The 18,970-nt window shown below is 54.4% G+C and overlaps 2 protein-coding genes across 8 annotated transcripts in view; both read left to right on the forward strand.

Moving 5' to 3' along the window:
• The window catches only part of ADAMTS10 (ADAM metallopeptidase with thrombospondin type 1 motif 10), a 32,679-nt gene extending 22,563 nt beyond the window's left edge, over nt 1–10,116 (forward strand). For 2 of the 7 annotated variants that reach the window (XM_033195834.1, XM_033195831.1), the window contains 11 exons: nt 119–221; nt 516–649; nt 736–859; nt 3,163–3,243; nt 3,338–3,501; nt 3,586–3,712; nt 3,802–3,931; nt 4,394–4,598; nt 4,771–4,947; nt 5,025–5,184; nt 9,370–9,632. In XM_033195834.1, coding sequence (XP_033051725.1) covers nt 119–221; nt 516–649; nt 736–859; nt 3,163–3,243; nt 3,338–3,501; nt 3,586–3,712; nt 3,802–3,931; nt 4,394–4,598; nt 4,771–4,947; nt 5,025–5,184; nt 9,370–9,479 — 1,515 coding nt within the window. In that variant the 3' untranslated portion in view covers nt 9,480–9,632. Of the gene's footprint in view, nt 1–118; nt 222–515; nt 650–735; nt 860–3,162; nt 3,244–3,337; nt 3,502–3,585; nt 3,713–3,801; nt 3,932–4,393; nt 4,599–4,770; nt 4,948–5,024; nt 5,185–9,369 lie in introns of those variants that run through there. The other 5 variants (XM_033195830.1, XM_033195833.1, XM_033195832.1 and 2 more) reach the window with 4 other exon arrangements.
• Nucleotides 10,117–12,938: 2,822 nt separating this feature from the next.
• The window catches only part of MYO1F (myosin IF), a 57,738-nt gene continuing 51,706 nt past the window's right edge, over nt 12,939–18,970 (forward strand). Inside the window, exon 1 of the mRNA XM_033199280.1 lies at nt 12,939–13,203. Within this exon, the coding sequence (XP_033055171.1) occupies nt 13,201–13,203 (3 nt within the window). The 5' untranslated portion in view covers nt 12,939–13,200. The remainder of the gene's footprint in view (nt 13,204–18,970) is intronic.

Raw genomic sequence — 18,970 nt, forward strand, 5'->3', positions numbered from 1 at the left:
TGGCCTCCCTGCCTCTAGCCTCCCTCCTCCAGCCCATCCTTCTCTGAGCACCCCTTTTCTGCTCTGACTCCATCCCCGCAAACCTGGTCTCCCTCCATCTCTCGTCTTCTGCCCCCAGGACTGCCCCCCTGGCTCCCAGGACTTCAGAGAAATGCAGTGTTCTGAATTCGACAGCATCCCTTTCCGTGGGAAATTCTACACATGGAAAACGTACCGGGGAGGTGAGTGTGGGACTCCGAAGGCCGTGGGGCTGTGAAGGGCAGATGTGGGAGTGTCCATCAGCCGGTGGATGAATGCAGCATCCTGGGGTCTGCCCTGAGCCCTGTCCCCACCCAGGGAGCCAGAGTACCCAGGATACGGTACCATGGGGGTTCAACTGGATGCTGGGAGCCCCCACTCCCTCTGCCCAAGCTGCCCATCCTCTTGGGTCTGGGGTCTTGTCCCTCTTGGCCTCGCTCCCTAGAAGGAGTTCCAGGGTGGCCTGGCCCGTGGTGTGACGGGGCCGTGCCCCCCAGGGGGCGTGAAGGCCTGCTCGCTCACGTGCCTAGCGGAAGGCTTCAACTTCTACACGGAGAGGGCGGCAGCCGTGGTGGACGGGACCCCCTGCCGTCCAGACACGGTGGACATTTGCGTCAGTGGCGAATGCAAGGTGGAGGGGACTCCCAGGGAGGTGGAGAGGGGATGGGGAGCGGGGGTAGGTTAGGGGGTCGTCTCACTCACCCCTTCTCCACGCAGCACGTGGGCTGCGACCGAGTCCTGGGCTCCGATGTGCGGGAGGACAAGTGCCGAGTGTGTGGTGGTGACGGCAGTGCCTGCGAGACCATCGAGGGCGTCTTCAGCCCAGCCTCACCTGGGGCCGGTGAGAGCCTCCACCTTCCCTCCCACGCTCCCTGCATGGGCCAGCTGGCTGGGGGTGGAGCTAATCCCACTGCAGTAGCTGAGAACACTAACTCCTCAGACCCCAGGGGCCCCGTGGAGTGTCAGGAGTCCCCAAAAGTCCTGGGGGCTCAGCCAGGTGAAGTGGCTCAAGCCTGTAATCCCATCGCTTTGGGAGGCTGTGGCAGGAGGATCACTTGAGACCAGGAGTTGAGACCAGCCTGGCCAACATGGTGAAACCCCGTTTCTACTAAAAATACAAAAATTAGCCGGACATGGTGGTGAGCACATGCTACTCAGGAGGCTGAGGCACGAGAATTGCTTGAACCTGGGAGGTGGAGATTGCAGTGAGCCGAGATCACGCACTGCACTCTAGCCAGAGCGAGACTCTGTCTCCAAAAGAAAAGAGTGTCTCAGGAGATGCGACCCTGAATCTCTCTCCTCTGCCTCCTGGAGGAGCTCCTGCCACGTCTGGGTGGAAGCGAGTGTCACTTTTCATCCTCCGTGAGCCAGAGGAGCTGGGGGAATGTTCTGTGCCAGCAGAGAAAGGCTTCCTATGGGAGGGGATATTCAGAGAGTGTCGAAAGCACCTTTTCCAGCTTGGGCTTTGGGTGAGTGAGAGAGAGCCCAGGGAGTGGGCAAGAGGGGAGGAGGCTCAGGAAATATCTGGAAGGCTGCAGAAGCCGAGCGTGTCCAGAGCAGGCTGGAGCAGGTTGTCCAGTGAGGCAGGAGCAGGTTGCAGAGTCTGAGTTTCCTTCCCCAGGTAGAGTTCCATTGGGGTTTTATAATAAGCAGCCTGGTCACTGGCATCAAAAGTGAGACAGGCATGGTGGCTCACGCCTGTAATCCCAGTGCTTTGGGAGGCTGAAGTGGGAGGATCCCTTGGGCCCAGAAGTTTGAGACCAGCCTGGGTGACTCAGGGAGACCCCAACTCTACAAAAAAAAAAATTTTTTTTTTTTTTTGAGATGGAATCTCACTGTGTCACCCAGGCTAGAGTGTAGTGGCTTGATCTTGGCTCACTGCATCCTCTGCCTCCCAGGTTCAAGAAATTCTCCTGCCTCACCCTCCCAAGTAGCCGGGACTACAGACGAGCACTACACACTCGGCTAATTTTTGTATCTTTAGAAGAGATGGGGTTTCACCATATTGGCCAGGCTGGTCTGGAACTCCTGACCTCAAGTGATCCACCCGCCTAGGCCTCCCGAAGTGCTAGGATTACAGGTGTGAGCCACCACACCCGGCCAAACGCTACAAAATTCTTTTTGGGGGGATCTCGCTCTGTCACAGGCTAGAGTGCAGTGGCGCCATCTCGGCTCACTACAAGCTCAGCCTCCTGGGTTCATGCCATTCTCTTGCCTCAGCCTCCCCAGCAGCTGGGACTACAGGCGCCCACAACCACACCTGGCTAATTTTTTGTATTTTTAGTAGAGATGGGGTTTCACCGTGTTAGCCAGGACAGTCTCAATCTCCTGACCTCATGATCTGCCCGCCTCAGCCTCCCAAGGTGCTGGGATTACAGGCATGAGCCACCGCACCTGGCTACAAATTTATTTTAATTAGGCGGGTGTGGTGGCACACACCTGTAGTTCCAGCTACTCGGGAGGTTGAGAGGCAGGAGGATCCCTTGAGCCCAGGAGGTCGAGGCTGTAGTAAGCTATGATCGCACCACTGCACTCCAGCCTGGGTGACAGAGTGAGATCCTGTATTAAAAAAAAAAAAAAAAAGCTGGGAGGCTCATACTGGTAGTCCCAGCACTTTGGGAGGCTGAGGCAAGAGGATCACTTGAGCCCAGGAGTTTTGAGACCAGCCTGAGCGACTTAAGGAGACCCCAACTCTACAAAAAAAAAAAAGAAAGAAAAAGAAAGTTTTTTTTAGTTAGCCAGGTGTGGTGGCTCATGCCTGTAGTCCCAGCTACTCGAGAAACTGAGGTGGGAGGATCACTTGAGCCTAGGAGTCTGAGGCTACAGTGAGCCAAGATCACTCCACTGCACTCTAGCCTGGGCAACATAGAGATCCTGTCTCCAAAAAAGAAAGAAAAGGAAAAAATCCCAACCCAGCCATTTCCTAGCAGTCAAATCTGGTCAAGTTCCTTAACTTCTCTGAGCCTCAGTTTTGTCAACCCTAAAATGGGGATAAGAAAACACCTGGTTCACAAGCGTGGGGCAGGGGTGCAGTCAGATGTGTGTTTAGTGCAGTAACAGTTAGCTGTTATCCTCATGGGACAGGGGAGGCAGGCAGGTGTTAGGGACATGCCAAGTGGGTGACATCTGAGCTCTGCTGTTCAGGGTATGAGGATGTCGTCTGGATTCCCAAAGGCTCCGTCCACATCTTCATCCAGGATCTGAACCTCTCTCTCAGTCACTTGGGTGAGCAGATGGTGGGGAGGGGATGAGGATTAGGGGTCAGTGGGGAGGGAGGTTTCAACATGTCTGGAATTCTGAACCCTGCACTGTCCCCCAGCCCTGAAAGGAGACCAGGAGTCCCTGCTGCTGGAGGGGCTGCCTGGGACCCCCCAGCCCCACCGCCTGTCCCTGGCTGGGACCACCTTTCAGCTGCGACAGGGGCCAGACCAGTTCCAGAGTCTGGAAGCCCTGGGACCCATTAATGCCTCTCTCATCGTCATGGTAACAGGGAGACTGGGGGCAAGGTGCAGCCTTTGGAATTAGAGACTCCATGTGATCCTTACACTGACTGCCCCCTTCTTCCAGGTGCTGGCCCGGACCGAGCTGCCTGCCCTCCGCTACCGCTTCAATGCCCCCATCGCCCGTGACTCCCTGCCCCCGTACTCCTGGCACTATGCGCCCTGGACCAAGTGCTCGGCCCAGTGTGCAGGCGGTGAGGCCAGGGATGGGGGCAGCACAAGATACCTGGGCTGAGGTTCTCTGGGCCGGGAGGGGCTGAGCAGGCCTCTCACCCTCCCCCAGGTAGCCAGGTGCAGGCGGTTGAGTGCCGCAACCAGTTGGACAGCTCCGCGGTCGCCCCCCACTACTGCAGTGCCCACAGCAAGCTGCCCAAGAGGCAGCGCGCCTGCAACACGGAGCCTTGCCCGCCAGAGTGAGTGCCACCAGGGGGCAGTGTTGCTCAGGGTGGGAGGAGAATGCTCCCTGGAGTCAAGAGCGAGTGCTCCAGGGGGGTGGGGGCCAGGTTAGTGCAGGATCAGAGTGACAGTGGGCTGAGTGCTGCAGTGATGGTTCTATAGGACTTATGGGGGAGTCCCAGGTAATAGTGCCCCCAAGGTGGCGGTCAAAGTTGCATGGCCCTGGAGTCAGAATGATGGTGCTGCCTGATCACCCGCATTGTCCCAAGATTTATTTGTCCTTAGGGTAATGCACCTCGCTGCCCCCAGTCTGGGTGCAGGCTAACGATGCCCCAAGTGTGGAATGTGGAGGTGCTTGGTGCCGGTATCCATATGAGGCTGGGTATTTGGAAGGGGAGGGTAGGCTATACTGCCTCCCTGCTCTCGTATTAGGACCCCCCTGCCCTGCTTACTTGCTCAGACCCCTTCATCTCCTACAGCTGGGTTGTAGGGAACTGGTCGCGCTGCAGCCGCAGCTGCGATGCGGGCGTGCGCAGCCGCTCGGTCGTGTGCCAGCGCCGCGTCTCCGCCGCGGAGGAGAAGGCGCTGGACGACAGCGCATGCCCGCAGCCGCGCCCGCCTGTGCTGGAGGCCTGCCACGGCCCCACTTGCCCTCCGGAGTGGGCGGCCCTCGACTGGTCTGAGGTCAGCCGCCCCCTTCCTTCGCGCCCACTCCCTATGCAGAGAGGGGCAGGGACTGGGATGCCCAGGTGGGGTGTCCAGGGAGAAGCGTCTGCGCCGTCTCCAGGTTAGCTGTCCCGTCCTCACTTCGCACTGGGGCAGCACCCTGAGCACGAAACGCCCCTTCCAACTGCAGTGCACCCCCAGCTGCGGGCCGGGCCTCCGCCACCGCGTGGTCCTTTGCAAGAGCGCAGACCACCGTGCCACGCTGCCCCCAGCGCACTGCTCACCCGCCGCCAAGCCGCCGGCCACCATGCGCTGCAACTTGCGCCGCTGTCCCCCGGCCCGCTGGGTGGCTGGCGAGTGGGGTGAGGTAGGAGGGTGCGCCTCAGAGGGGTGGGTGCCAGGGCAGGGGCTGCGGGGCAGCAACTGAGTGGTGCCCCCTCGCAGTGCTCTGCACAGTGCGGCGTAGGGCAGCAGCAGCGCTCTGTGCGCTGCACCAGCCACACGGGCCAGGCGTCACACGAGTGCACGGAAGCCCTGCGGCCGCCCACCACGCAGCAGTGTGAAGCCAAGTGCGACAGCCCGACCCCCGGGGACGGCCCTGAAGGTATGTGGGTGACCAGCCAGGGCGCACCAGGAGGGTCCTGGCCAGAGCCAGCCACAGAGGGCATTGGGGGTCCTGACTATTCATCCTAGAACTTCTGGAACCTCTGAAATGCGTTGCTCTGTCTCTGCCAGGCCGTCCTTCACCATCTTCTCCCTGCCAGCATTTATTAAGTGCCACTGTATGCTGAGTGTTCCAGGCACCCGACCCTCTGTGCACTAAAACTTGTGTCATTTCCCCAGTCACTTTCATAACCTGTATCTATTCATCTCCACCTGTAGCACAATTTACTGAATATTTTTTCTTTAAATCAGTTTTTCAACCTCAGGCACTAGTGACATTTTGAGCTAGATGATTGTCATGGGGAGCTGTCCAGCGCATTGTAGGGTTTTTGTTTGTTTGCTTTTGTTTTTTGGAGAGATGGGGTCTTGCTGTGTTACTCTGGTCTCTAACTCCTGGGCTCAAGCGATCCTCCCACCTTGGCCTCCCAAAGCGCTGGGATTACAGGCATGAGCCACTGTGCCAGCCTGTAAAATGTTTAGTAGCATCCCTGGCTTCTACCCACTGGGCACCGGTAGCAACCCTCTCCCAAGTTATGACAACTAAAAATGTCTCCAGACATTGCCCAGTGTCCCCTGGGGGGTCAAAATCGATCACTTTCCTTGAGAACCACTGCTTGTAAGTATACACATTTTTTTCTGCCTAGGTAAAAATTTTTATTTTTTTATTTACTTTTTTTTTTTTTTTTTTTGAGATGGAGTCTTGCTCTGTCACCCAGGCTGGAGTGCTGTGACGTGATCTCGGCTCACTGCAAGCTCCACCTCCCGGGTTCAATCGATTCTCCTGCCTCAGCCCACTGGGTAGCTGGGAGTATAGGTGCCCGCCACCACGCTCAGCTAATTTTTGTATTTTTCGTAGAGACGGGATTTCACCATGTTGGCCAGACTGGTCTCAAACTCCTGACCTCATGATTCGCCAGCCTTAGCCTCCCAAAGTGCTGGGATTAAAGGCATGAGCCACCACGCCTGGCCTTATTTACTTATTTTTGAGACCGGGACTCACTTTGTCACCCAGGTTGGAGTGCAGCAGAGCAATCTCGACTCACTGCACCTCCAACTCCCAGGCTCGAGCGATCCTCCTATCTCAGCCCCTACAAGTCTCCACAAGGACTACAGGCAAAAGCCACAGTGTCCAGTTAATTTTTGTATTCTTTGATAGAGATGGGGTTTCACCATGTTGCCCAGGCTGGTCTTGAACTCCTGGTCTCAAGCAATCCACCCGCCTCGGCCTCCCAGAGTGCTGGGATTACAGGCGTGAGCCAGTGCGCCTGGCCGCAATTTTTTTTTTTTCTTTTTTTGAGACAGAGTCTCACTCTGTCGCCCAGGCTATAGTGCAGTGGCACAATCTCAGCTCACTGCAACCTCCACTTCCTGGATACAAGCGATTCTCCTGCCTCAGCCGCCTGAGTAGCTGGGATGACAGGCGCGTGCCACCACGCCCAGCTAATTTTTGTATTTCTAGTAGAGACAGTGTTTCACCATATTGGCCAGGCTGGTCTCAAACTCCTGACCTCAGGTGATCTGCCCACCTTGGCGTCCTGAAGTGCTGGGATTACAGACATGAGCCACCACGCTGGGCCTGTGAATTTATTTTTGATAGAGAATAATTAATTTGTTAGTCTGGGCACTGCAACCAAACTACCTGGGTTCATCTTCCACCTCTGTGTTTTTATTTCTTTATCTGTCAAGGGATGTAAATGATATATTTACTTGAGGGGTGCCCCAGAAGGGAGTGGGAATAAAATGATCCACCTAGGCCAGGTGAGGTGACTCATGGCTGTAATCCCAGCACTTTGGGAGGCTGAACTGGAAAGATTGCCTGATCCCAGGAGTTGGAGACCAGCCTGAGAAACATAGTAACACAAAAGATAAAATTAGGCTGGGTGTGATGGCTCACACCTGTACTCCCAACACTTTGGGAAGCCAAGGTGGACAGATCACCTGACGTCGGGAGTTTGAGACCAACCTGGCCAAAATGGCGAAACCCTAGATCTACTAAAAATACAAAATTACCCAGGGGTGGTGGCGTGCGCATATAATCCCAGCTGAGTGAGTGAGGCTGAGGCAGGAGAATCTCTTTTTTTTTTTTTTTTTTTTTTTTTTTTTTTTTTTTTTTTTGAGACGGAGTCTCGCTCTGCCGCCCAGGCTGGAGTGCAGTGGCCGGATCTCAGCTCACTGCAAGCTCGGCCTCCCGGGTTTACGCCATTCTGCTGCCTCAGCCTCCCGAGTAGCTGGGACTACAGGCGCCCGCCACCTCGCCCGGCTAGTTTTTTGTATTTTTTAGTAGAGACGGGATTTCACCGTGTTAGCCAGGATGGTCTCGATCTCCTGACCTCGTGATCCGCCCGTCTCGGCCTCCCAAAGTGCTGGGATTACAGGCTTGAGCCACCGCGCCCGGCATGGAGAATCTCTTGAACCCGGGAGGTGGAGGTCGCAGTGAGCCAAGATTGCGCCGCTGCGCTCCAGCCTGGGCAACCAAAAAAAAAAAAAAAAAAAAAAATCCATCTGTAGCTTTTAATTTGCCCCAGGTCCTGCCATAAATCACTGGCTGCTAGATGGAAGCCGGTTTCCATCCATAGTCATCAACAAACATCATAATCACACAAAATATGTCAATGCCTGGCAAAATACCCTGACTCACCCACTCAGCTGGGGCTCAAGATCTTCAATTTTGTTGCTGTTGTTTTGTTTTTGTTTTTGCGACAGAATCTTGCTCTGTCGCCCAGGCTGGAGTGCAGTGGACGGATCTTGACTCACTGCAAGCTCCACCTCCCGGATTCACACCATTCTCCTGCCTCAGCCTCCTGAGTAGCTGGGACTACAGCCGCCCGCCACCACGCCTGGCTAATTTTTTGTATTTTTAGTAGAGACGGGGCTTCACCGTGTTAGCCAGGATGGTCTCGATCTCCTGACCTCGTGATCCGCCTGTCTCGGCCTCCCAAAGTGCTGGGATTGCAGGCATGAGCTACCGCACCTGGCCTATCTTCAGTTTATTAAAAAGGAAAATAAGTGAGGATTACAGCCCCAATTGGACATTTTTTCCTGGGTGCTATGAAAAGGAACAATGGAAAGGAAAGGGAATATTTGTCTTCTTTTGTTTTATTGGGTGGTGTGTGTTTGTTTGACAGAGTCTCACTCTGTTGCCCAGGCTGCAGTGCAGTGGCGCCATCATAGGTCACTGCAGGCTCCACCTCCTGGGCTGAAGCGATCCTCCAGCCTCAGCCTCTTGAGTAGCTGGGACTACAGGCACATGCCACAATGCCCGGCTAATTTTTCCTTTTTTGTTTGTTTGTTTTCTGTTTTGTTTTGAAACAGAGTCTCGCTCTGTCTCCCAGGCTGGAGTGCAGTGGCACAATCTCAGCTCACTGCGACCTCCACCTCCCAGGTTCAGGCAATTCTCCTGCCTCAGCCTCTTGAGTAGCTGGGATTATAGGCACCTGCCACCACGCCCGGCTAATTTTTGTATTTTAGTAGAGATGGGGTTTCATCATGTCAGCCAGGCTGGTCTCAAACTCACGACCTGAAGTGATCCATCTGCCTCGGCCTCCCAAAGTGCTGGGATTACAGGCATGAGCCACCGCGCCTGGCCTAAGTTTTTCTTTTAATTAGTTTTTGTAGACGCAGGGGTCTCACTGTGTTGCCCAGGCTGGTCTCGAACTCCTGGGTTCAAGCAATCCTCCCGCCTTGGCCTCCCAAAGTGCTGGGATTACAGGCCTGATACACTGTACCTGGCCCTTTTCTCTTTACTAATGTGCCTGTGTTGGCCCCCAATCCTGCACTCTCTCTCTTAAATCCTCAAAACAGCCTAGTGACATCGGTGCCATTATAAGCCCCCTTTGATAGTTGAGGAAACTGAGGCACAGAAGCCAGGCGTGGTTTGTTCACACCTGCAGTCCCAACTACTCAGGAGGCTGAGGTGGGAGGATCGCTTGAGCTCAAGAGTTGGAGACCAGCCTGGGCAATATAGCAAGATACCATCTGTGAAAAAAAAAAAAAAAAAAATTTAAAAGAAAGAAACTAAGGCACAGAAAGGCAAAGTCACTGGCCAGGAAGCACTGCAGGTCGTGTGTGCAGCCCTGCGGGGAGGGCGGCTGAGACCTGATTTTCCTTCCTTCTCCCGCCCCCGCAGAGTGCAAGGATGTGAACAAGGTCGCCTACTGCCCCCTGGTGCTCAAATTTCAGTTCTGCAGCCGAGCCTACTTCCGCCAGATGTGCTGCAAAACCTGCCAGGGCCACTAGGGGGCGCGCGGCACCCGGAGCCACAACTGGTCCAGCCCGGCAGTGGGCCGGCCAGAGGGGGCCCCAGGGGGGCGGGAACTGGGAGGGAAGGGTGAGACGGAGCCGGAAGTTATTTATTGGGAACCCCTGCAGGGCCCTTGGCTGAGGGATGGAGAGGGGCTGGCTGCCCCCCCCCAGGGCCCCTCTTCAGCATCCCCCGCTTCCAGTTCACGTAGAGAGACCCCCTCCAGGGTGGGTCTGGGGAGGGGACAGCTGTTCACCCCAGCACCCTTTGCACCCACCCTTAGGGAGTCCCCAACACTCCCCCCCTCCTTTGATGGGAATATGTACTGTGAAGAGTAGGGGTGGGGAGGGGGTCTGCCGGTGCCCTGCCCCCCAGCACTGCCCTACCCCTCCACTCCGAGCTGGGGGGAGTCTGTGTCTGCTATGGGAGACGGGGGGTAGCACCACCTCCTTGACACCTTTCCCTGACCTGACCAGGGGGAGGATCCACCCCAACCTCTGCCCTGCCTGCCCCAGGGGCACCCTAACATCCAGGCCACCCCCTCATGGTGCTACAGACCCTGCCCTGGGGCCCACACACTCCTGCCAGGAAGCCCTACATCAGTAAAGTTCTGTCTTGTGTAGATTTCTACGAGTTGCGGCGTGTGTGTGTCACTGCATCCAGTAGCCCCCACCCAGGTCTGGAAAGGACCACCCGTTCTCCCAGGTCTCCCAGCAGCAAAAAGGGGACTTTTTTTTTTTTTTTTGAGACAGGGTCCCTGTCGCCCAGCTATGCCTATCATAGCTCACTGCAGCCTTGATCTTCTGGGCTCAAGCGATCCTCCTACCTCCACCTCCTGAATAGCTGGAGCTACAGGCGTGCACCACCACACCCAGCTGATTTTTAAATTTTTTGGAGAGACAAGGTCTCGCTATGTTGCCCAAGCTGGTCTGGAACTCCTGGGCTCAAGCAATCCTCCCACCTCAACCTCCCAAAGTGCTGGGATTACAGGCATGAGCCACCATGCCCAGCCGGAAGGGGAGTTTTAGCAATGCAGACAGGAACCCAGGGATTTTAGGAGAAAAGTGCAACAGCTTCTCATGGAAGCTTTTCTTTTTACTTTTTTCTTTTTCTTTTCTTTTTCTTTTTTTTTTTTGAGACGGAGTCTCGCTCTGTCGCCCCGGCTGGAGTGCAGTGGCCGGATCTCAGCTCACTGCAAGCTCCGCCTCCCGGGTTTACCGCCATTCTCCTGCCTCAGCCTCCCGAGTAGCTGGGACTACAGGCGCCCGCCACCTCGCCCGGCTAGTTTTTTGTATTTTTTAGTAGAGACGGGGTTTCACAGTGTTAGCCAGGATGGTCTCGATCTCCTGACCTCGTGATCCGCCCGTCTCGGCCTCCCAAAGTGCTGGGATTACAGGCTTGAGCCACCGCGCCCGGCCTTTCTTTTTTTTTTTTTTTTTTTTTTTTTTTTTTTTTTTTAACAGGGTCTCACTCTGTAGCCCAGGCTGGAGTTCAGTGTCACGATCTCAGTTCACTGCAGCCTTGAACTCCTGGGCTTAGACGATTCTTCTGCCTCACCCTGCCAAGTAACTGAGATTATAGGTGCACCACCACACCCAGCTGATGTTTTAATTTTTTGTAGAGACGAGGTCTCGCTATGTTGCCCAGGCTGGTCTGGAACTCCCAGGCTCAAGCGATCCTCCCACCTCAGCCTCCCAAAGTGCCGGGATTACAGGCATCAGCCACCATGCCTGGCCCTCACAGAGGCTCTTAAAGCCACACAGCCTAGCATCTGCCACCCTGGCCATCACACTCCCCGTCACTCCGCATGCTCCCGCCACACCAGCCTCCCTGAAGTTCCTAAGTTGTTCTATGGTTTGCCTATCTCTGGGCCTTTGCTTGAGCGGTTAGCATGGCCAGGTGCACGCTCTTGCCCCTCTTTACCTCCAGCTTATTCCTCGGTGTCAGCACAAACGTTGCCTCTTCTTAGAAGCCTCCCCTGATGGCCCCCAACAAAGTGGGGTCCTCCTACCCATTCATATTCACTCCTGAGTGCCTGGAGACATTGCTGAGAATTGCATGCACCAAACCCATCAATTCTGCAAACTTGCTCAGGAGATTCCAGCAGAGACGGGCTCCTTCCCAGCTGTGGCCACTAGGGGCGCTGCATCTTAACATCTTCAAGGGAGATGCGGGTTTATCGCCCTGGACCAAAGATGGATCTGAACATGGATCCCCCCGAGGGTCTCCCAGGGTCGGGTCCTGCCTCGGCCACCTCCCTGCTGGGTGGTGTGGGGAAGTAACAGCCTCTTAGAACTGCCATTTCCTCACATGTCAAGAGGAGCCTCAGGTGGTTGGCTGGTGTCCCAAAGACCAGCTCATGGGCTGACACGTACATGGGCCAGGCTCTGCTGTGGGGGACCCACGTTCCCATTTTACAATGAGAAAAGGGAGTGACTAAGTCACCCAGGAAGTGGGCAAGCAGGAGGCTGTTAAATCTAGATGTGCCGTCCAAAGTCAGAGGCCTTCCAGATGCAGCTGCTTCCTAGTACCTCCACTTCTGCACACAAACACGTGTGACTTCTGAGGGTCATCTAAAGAGGGAGGGTTGGGCTGCGTGCGGTGGCTCACGCCTGTAATCCCAGCACTTTGGGAAGGTGAGTTGGGAGGATCACCTGTGAGGTCAGTTCGAGACCAACCTGGCCAACATGGCAAAACCCCCTCTCTACTAAAAATACAAAAATTAGCCAGGCGTGGTGGGTGCCTATAACACCAGCTACTCGGGAGGCTGAAGCAGGAGAATCGCTTGAACCCAGGAGGCGGAGATTGAAATGAGCTGAGATTGCACCACTGCAATCTAGCCTGGGCAACAGAGCTAGACTCCATCTCAAAATAATAATAAGAAGAAGAAGAAGAAGAAGAATAATGAGGGAGGTTGCCCAGGGGTGCCCAGAGCAGACACAGCTGAAGTAGGCACCCTTCCGTGTTTTTGTTTTTTTGTTTTTTCTGGTTGTTTTTAGAGACAAGATCTCACTCTTTGCCCAGGCTGGAGTGCAGTGGTGCAATCACGGCTTACTGAGGCCTCTACCTCCCAGGTTCAAGCGATCCTCCCACCTCGGCCTCCCAAGTAGCTGGGACTGCAGGCTCATGGCACCATGCCCAGCTAATTTTTTTTTTCATTTCATTTTTTGTAGAGATGGGGTCTTGCTATATTGCCCAGGCTGGTCTCGAACTCCTGGACTCAAGCGGTCCTCCAGCCTTGGCCTCCCGAAGTACTGGGATTACAGGCGTGAGTCACCGCCCCTGGGCCCCTTCCTTCATTTTAAAAAGAGACCCAGGAAGCTCAAATTCTTCCTGAATTGCCCTGAAAAGAGGTGGTCGGTCCTGCAGCCAGCTGACCCGAATGTTCCTGCAGCAGCCCTGTCCCCAAGGAGTTGGAAAAGGGACCTCTGAGGTCCAGTAGTGGCTGCCATCAAGCTCTGACCCCTCCCTTCAGGCTCAGAGCCCCAAACAGCCAGCTCCCCGCCCCCCTCCACACCCAGCTTCCCTCCCCGATGGCCTCGGCCCCTCCCACCAAAGGAAGTGAGAAGGGGCTGTTGTAAGAGGAACTAAAGCCAGGAGTCCAGTGAAGGGGTAGTAGCAGGGCCATGCCCAAGCCACCTCCAAGAGCCCCCTGAACCTGCACCTCCATCACGACCCATTCAGGTGCCTCCAGGAGCCCAGACACCAGCCCCCACCATGGTAAGTCCTTCAAGAGTGGGATCTGGAAGTGCAAAAGATGAGGGACACCAGCCAGGTGGAGGTGTCCTGAAAATGACAATCAGAAATTGGGGTGAGGGGAGGGGCATGGTGGACTTTTGTGGTGGTGGGGGTGTCTCTCAGTGCAGCTCAGGTGCCTCCAGCATCCCTTACCAGGGAGCAAGCTCCCTTCCGTAGGTGGTGGGGATGCCAGGCTGGTAGACGGAGATCCAAGGATAGGGCAGGACCTGGAAGACAGAAGGTGGCCCAGGGAGAATCACAGTGTGCAGGGACAAGGACATACCCTCCTTTGCTTGCAAATTAAAGTAGCCCTTTCCCAGTCCAGCTCAGTCCCTCATCTCCCTGTGTAGCCTTGGGCCAGTCACTTCCCCTCTCTTGGCCCCGGTTCCCACAGATGTCATATTTGGAAGTCCGTCTAGATGGGGAAGTTCCTCTTCAGGGGTCTTTTAGTTGTAACATCCTCAGGGTCTGTGGGTTCTGCCACGGAGTCCTCAGCTGAGATGAGAAGCTGTGTCTAACAGACGATGGGGTGAAGTGACGCCCTCCCTGTGCCGGTAACGGGTGGTGTGGCTGCAGGAGAGGCTGAATACGTCCATGCCACCCTTTGGTGGCCATCCCTTATCCCAAGACGAGGATGGCAGCCAGAGGTGTTGCTGCCTGTCGAGCCTGAGGTCTGTCGATGGTGGCAATGGAGAGACTGCTGTGATCATGGGGCTGTTACTAGCAGCATCGCAGCACCATAAGACGCAAAGTAAGAGGTGGCCAGGGCTGGCTGTAAACCCCACCCCACAGCTCTCTGCTGTGCAGACCACTTCAGCTTTCATTTCTCGTCATTCTGTCAATGAGAATGAGAGCATGTGGCTGGGACAGCGGCCACTGTAGGATTCTTGGCAGGTGTAGCTTACCAGAGCGGAGCCAGGAACAGAGGACAAGAGGCAGAGGTAGTATTAGTCTGAGAGACAACAACTTCTTTCGGGAAGCCAGCGAGGGCCAGACATAGTGGCTCATGCCTGTAATCCCAGCATTTTAGGAGGCTGAGGAGGGTAGATCACTTGAGTTCAGGTGTTCAAGACCAACCTGGCCAACATGGTGAAACCTCGTCTCTACTAAAAAATATTTAAAAAATTAACCGGGCACAGTAGCACATGCCTGTAATCCCAGCTACTTAGGAGGCTGAGGCAAGAGAATAACTTGAACCCAGGAGGCGGAGGATGCAGTGAGCCAAGATCCCGCCGCTGCACTCCAGCCTGGGTAACAGAGCAGACTCCGTCTCCAAAAAAAAAAAAAAAAAGGAAAGCCCATGAGAAATTGGGCATCCCAGAATTCACACCCAACCATCAGCTGGAGCCCTGAGATTGCTGGGGTGAGAATTCTTCCAGGACAAGAAGCAAGCCAGGGAGGCTCAGGTCCTGGGATGGGCAGGGCTTTCATCAAAAGAACACAGGAAGTGATTTGCTACTTGAAAGCAACCCCACCCCTCAAGGAAGCTCTCTGACAATGCTTAGTCAACAGTCGGCTTGGCAGACAAGGTCCGGGAGGGGCCAACCATATCGCAGAGGATGATAGAAGAGAAAAAAAATGACACCTAACTCTGTCTGGGGATGCTGAGACCTTCCTGGAGGAGTGGTGACTGCCAGGAAGATCGCTGAAGGATTCAATGAAACAATATTTCTGAAGTCCTTCACAACAGCGGTTTCCAACCCCCGGACCATGGACCGCTCTCAGTCCCTGGTCTGTTAGCAACCGGGGCCACAGAGCAGGAGATGAGTGGCAGGCGAACGAGCCTGAGCTCCACCTCCTCTCAGATTCTCAGGGGCACCATTAGAATCTCACAGGATCACAAGCCCTATTGTGAACTGCACACATGAGGGATCCAGGTTGCAGGCTCCTTATGAAAATCTAATACCCATCCGGGCGCAGTGGCTCACGCCTGTAATCCTAGCACTTTGGGAGGCCGAGGTGGGCAGATCATGAGGTCAAGAGATCGAAACCATCCTGGCCAAAATGGTGAGACCCTGTCTCTACTAAAAATACAAAAATTGGCCAGGCACGGTGGCTCACGCCTGTAATCCCAGCACTTTGGGAGGCCGAGGCGGGTGGATCGCGAGGTCAGAAGATCGAGACCATCTTGGCTAACATGGTGAAACCCCGTCTCTATTAAAAAAAAATACAAAAAAAAAAAAAATTATCCGGGCTTGGTGGCAGGCACCTGTAGTCCCAGCTACTCCGGAGGCTGAGGCAGGAGAATGGCGTGAACCTGGGAGGTGGAGCTTGCAGTGAGCCGAGATGGCGCCACTGCACTCCAGCCTGAGCGACAGAGTGAAAGTCTGTCTTAAAAAAAAAAAAAAAAAAAAAGTAGCTGGGTGTGGTGGCACGTGCCTGTAATCCCAGCTACTCAGGAGGCTGAGGCAGGAGAATCGCTTGAACTCGGAGGCAGAGGTTGTAGTGAGCCTAGATCATGCCATTGCACTCCAGCCTGGGCGACACAGTGAGACTCCGTCTCAAAAAAAAAAAAAAGAAAGAAAAGAAAATCTGTAATCTCAGCACTTTGGGAGGTCAACGCGGGTGGATCACCTGAGGTGAGGAGTTCGAGACCAACCTGGCCAACATGGCAAAACCCCATCTCTACTAAAAATACAAAAATTAGCCAGTTGTGGTGGCGCGTGCCTGTAACCCCAGCTACCCAGGAGGCTGAGACAGGAGAATCACTTGAACCCAGGAGACGGAGATTGCAATGAGATGAGATCGTACCACTGCACTCCAGCCTGGGCCGCAGAGCAAGGCTCCATCGCAAAAAAAAAGAAAGAAGAAAGAAAGGAAAGAGAGAAGGAAGGAAGGAAGGAAGGAGGGAAGGAGGGAGGGAGGGAGGGAGGGAGGGAAGGGAAGGGAAGGGAAGGAAGGAAAGAGAGAAAGAAAAGAAAATCTAATGCCCCACTCCACTGTCCATGGAAAATTGTCTTCCATTAAACCGGTCTCTGGTGCCAAAAATGTTGGGGACCATTGCTTTACAGAGCACATAACAGGCACTTGATCCATGGTGCTGCCATTAGCTGGGATGTCCATTCTTTTCTGGATTTAGCAATGGGGATGGATGGAGGTGACCATCGTGGTAATTGGGGAGGAGTTGCTGTTGCTGTGAGTGGTCACTGCTGGGTTGTTGGTATCATTGGTTGTGGTGGTGGTTGTGGCTGTTTCTTGTTGTAGGTTCGTGGTGATAATGGCTCTTACGGGTGGGCTGGTGGTGGTGGCAGTTGGTGTTTAATGTTTGTTGGTGGTGGATTGTTTTCAGCTGGAAGTGCCGGAGATGCTTGGTGACCGGTGGAACGATGGCCGTCGGTGGTTGCTGTTATTTGTGAAGAGGGGTGTTGGTAGTAGCGTTCATTTGCTGCTGGTAGTTTATTGTTGGTTTCTGGTAAGATGATGAGCAATAGTGGTGCTGGTTCAATGCTGGTTTTTGAACAGGATAGGACTGGTGACTGCTGCTTTCTGGGGTTGCTAATGGTAGTTGGTTATGTGTGGTTGCTGATGGCTAGTAATTTTGTTTGTTTGTTTTGTTTCTGAGACAGAGTCTCCCTCTATCACCCCAGCTGGAGTGCAGTGATGCAATCTCAGTTCACTGTAACCTCCGCCTCCTGGGTTCAAGCAATTCTCATGCCTCAGCCTCCTGAATAGCTGGGATTACAAGCACCTGCCACCACCACACCTGGCTAATTTTTGTGCTTTTAGTGGAGATGCGGTTTCGCCATGTTGGCCAGGCTGGTCTCCAACTCCTAACCTCAAGTGATTCACCTGCCTCGGCCTCCCAAAGTGTGAGATTACAGGTGTGAGCCACTGTGCCTGGCCGATGACTAGACAGTGGTTGGTTTTTTTTTTTGGTTTTGTTTTTTTTCTGAGACAGGGTTTTGCTCTTGTTGCCCAGGCTGGAGTGCAGTGGCGCAATCTCGGCTCACCGCAACCTCCGCCTCCCAGGTTCAAGTAATTCTCCTGCCTCAGCCTCCCTAGTAGCTAGGATTACAGGCATGTGCCACCATGCCTGGCTCATTTTGTATTTTTAGTAGAGACAGGGTTTCTCCATGTTGGTCAGGCTGGTCTCGAACTCCCGATCTCAGGTGATCCACCCTCCTCGGCCTCCCAAAGTGCTGGGATTACAGGCGTGAGCCACCGCATCTGGCTGGTGGTTGGTTATTACAGCTTGGTGTTGGTGGTGGTGATTGTGGGAGATTATAAGGAAGGCAGATGGTGGAATTACTCATGGTCCCTGTCTGACATTGGCTAGTCATGGTGGTATTGGAGTTATCCGCAGTTTCTGTTTGTCTTTGAGAAGGGTAGGAGAGAGAGTGGAGACATCCACTGGTTGCCTTTGGTTGGTGATGGTGGCGATATGAGGGTAATAGTGGTTGTTTTTAAGGTACAGTCACTGGGTCAGGAACAATGGCTCATGCCTGTAATCCCAGCAGTTTGGAAGATGGAGGTGGGAGGATCACTTGAGGCCAGGAGTTCGAGACCAGCCTGGGAGACATAGCAAGACCCCCATCTGTACAAAGCATTTAAAAATTAGCCAGGCATGGTGACATGGACTTGTAGTACCAGCTCCTTCGGAAGCTGAGGTGGGAGGATCACTTGAGCCCAGGAGTTCCAGACTGCAGTGAGCTGTGATGGCACCACTGTACTCCAGCCTGAGCAACAGAGACAGACTCTCTTTCTTTTTTTTTTTTTTTTTTTTTTTGAGGCGGAGTCTTGCTCTGTCGCCCAGGCTGGAGTGCAGCCCAGGATCTCAGCTCACTGCAAGCTCCGCCTCCCGGGTTCCCGCCATTCTCCTGCCTCAGCCTCCCAAGTAGCTGGGACTACAGGCGCCCACCACCTCGCCTGGCTAGTTTTTTGTATTTTTAGTAGAGACGGGGTTTCACTGTGTTCGCCAGGATGGTCTCGATCTCCTGACCTTGTGATCCGCCCGTCTCGGCCTCCCAAAGTGCTGGGATTACAGGCTTGAGGCACCGCGCCCGGCCCAGACTCTCTTTCTAAACAAATAAGATACAGTCACAAAGCAGGGAGACCAGTGAAGTGGCTGCTGGGTCCAGAATCAGTGGCCGTGAGGATGGACAGGAAAGGCTGGGAGTCAAAAGAAATTTAGGAAGAAGAATCAGTAAGACCTCTAATTGGGCACGGTCACAGTAGCTCACACCTGTAATCCCAGCACTTTGGGAGGCCAAGGCAGGTGGATCACTTGAGGCCAGGAGTTCGAGACCAGTCTGGCCAACATGGTGAAACCCCATCTCTACTAAAAACACAAAAATTAGCCAGGCAGGGTGGCATGTGCCTATAATCCCAGCTACTCGGGAGGCTGAGGCAGCAGAATTGCTTGAACCTGAGAGGCAGAGGTTGCAGTGAGCTGAGATCCCACCACTACACTCCAGCATGGGCACCAGAGCGAGACTCTGTCTCAGAGGGGAAAAAAATGCCTGTAATTGATTAGATGCAAAGAGTGAACATAGCAATGAATCAGAGATAGGCAGGTTTCTGTCTTGGGGGTTGGGGACTGCATCCCAGAGGATCTTCCCCAAAAAGCAGTACGGGGCAAGACCAGGGTTCCCCAGCTCCAGCTTTTGCGTGGAGATGTTTGAGGCGGTAGCCACTGACTGTCAGCAATCTCCAGCGACGAGACAAAGAGCCCAGCTCCAGAAAGAGGAGGGTCCCCACATACAGAGGCCGGCCACAGTGGCTCATGCCTGTAATCCCAACACTTTGGGAG

Source organism: Trachypithecus francoisi, unplaced genomic scaffold, assembly GCF_009764315.1.
Source record: "Trachypithecus francoisi isolate TF-2019V2 unplaced genomic scaffold, Tfra_2.0 Lachesis_group5, whole genome shotgun sequence".
Lineage (NCBI taxonomy): Eukaryota > Metazoa > Chordata > Mammalia > Primates > Cercopithecidae > Trachypithecus > Trachypithecus francoisi.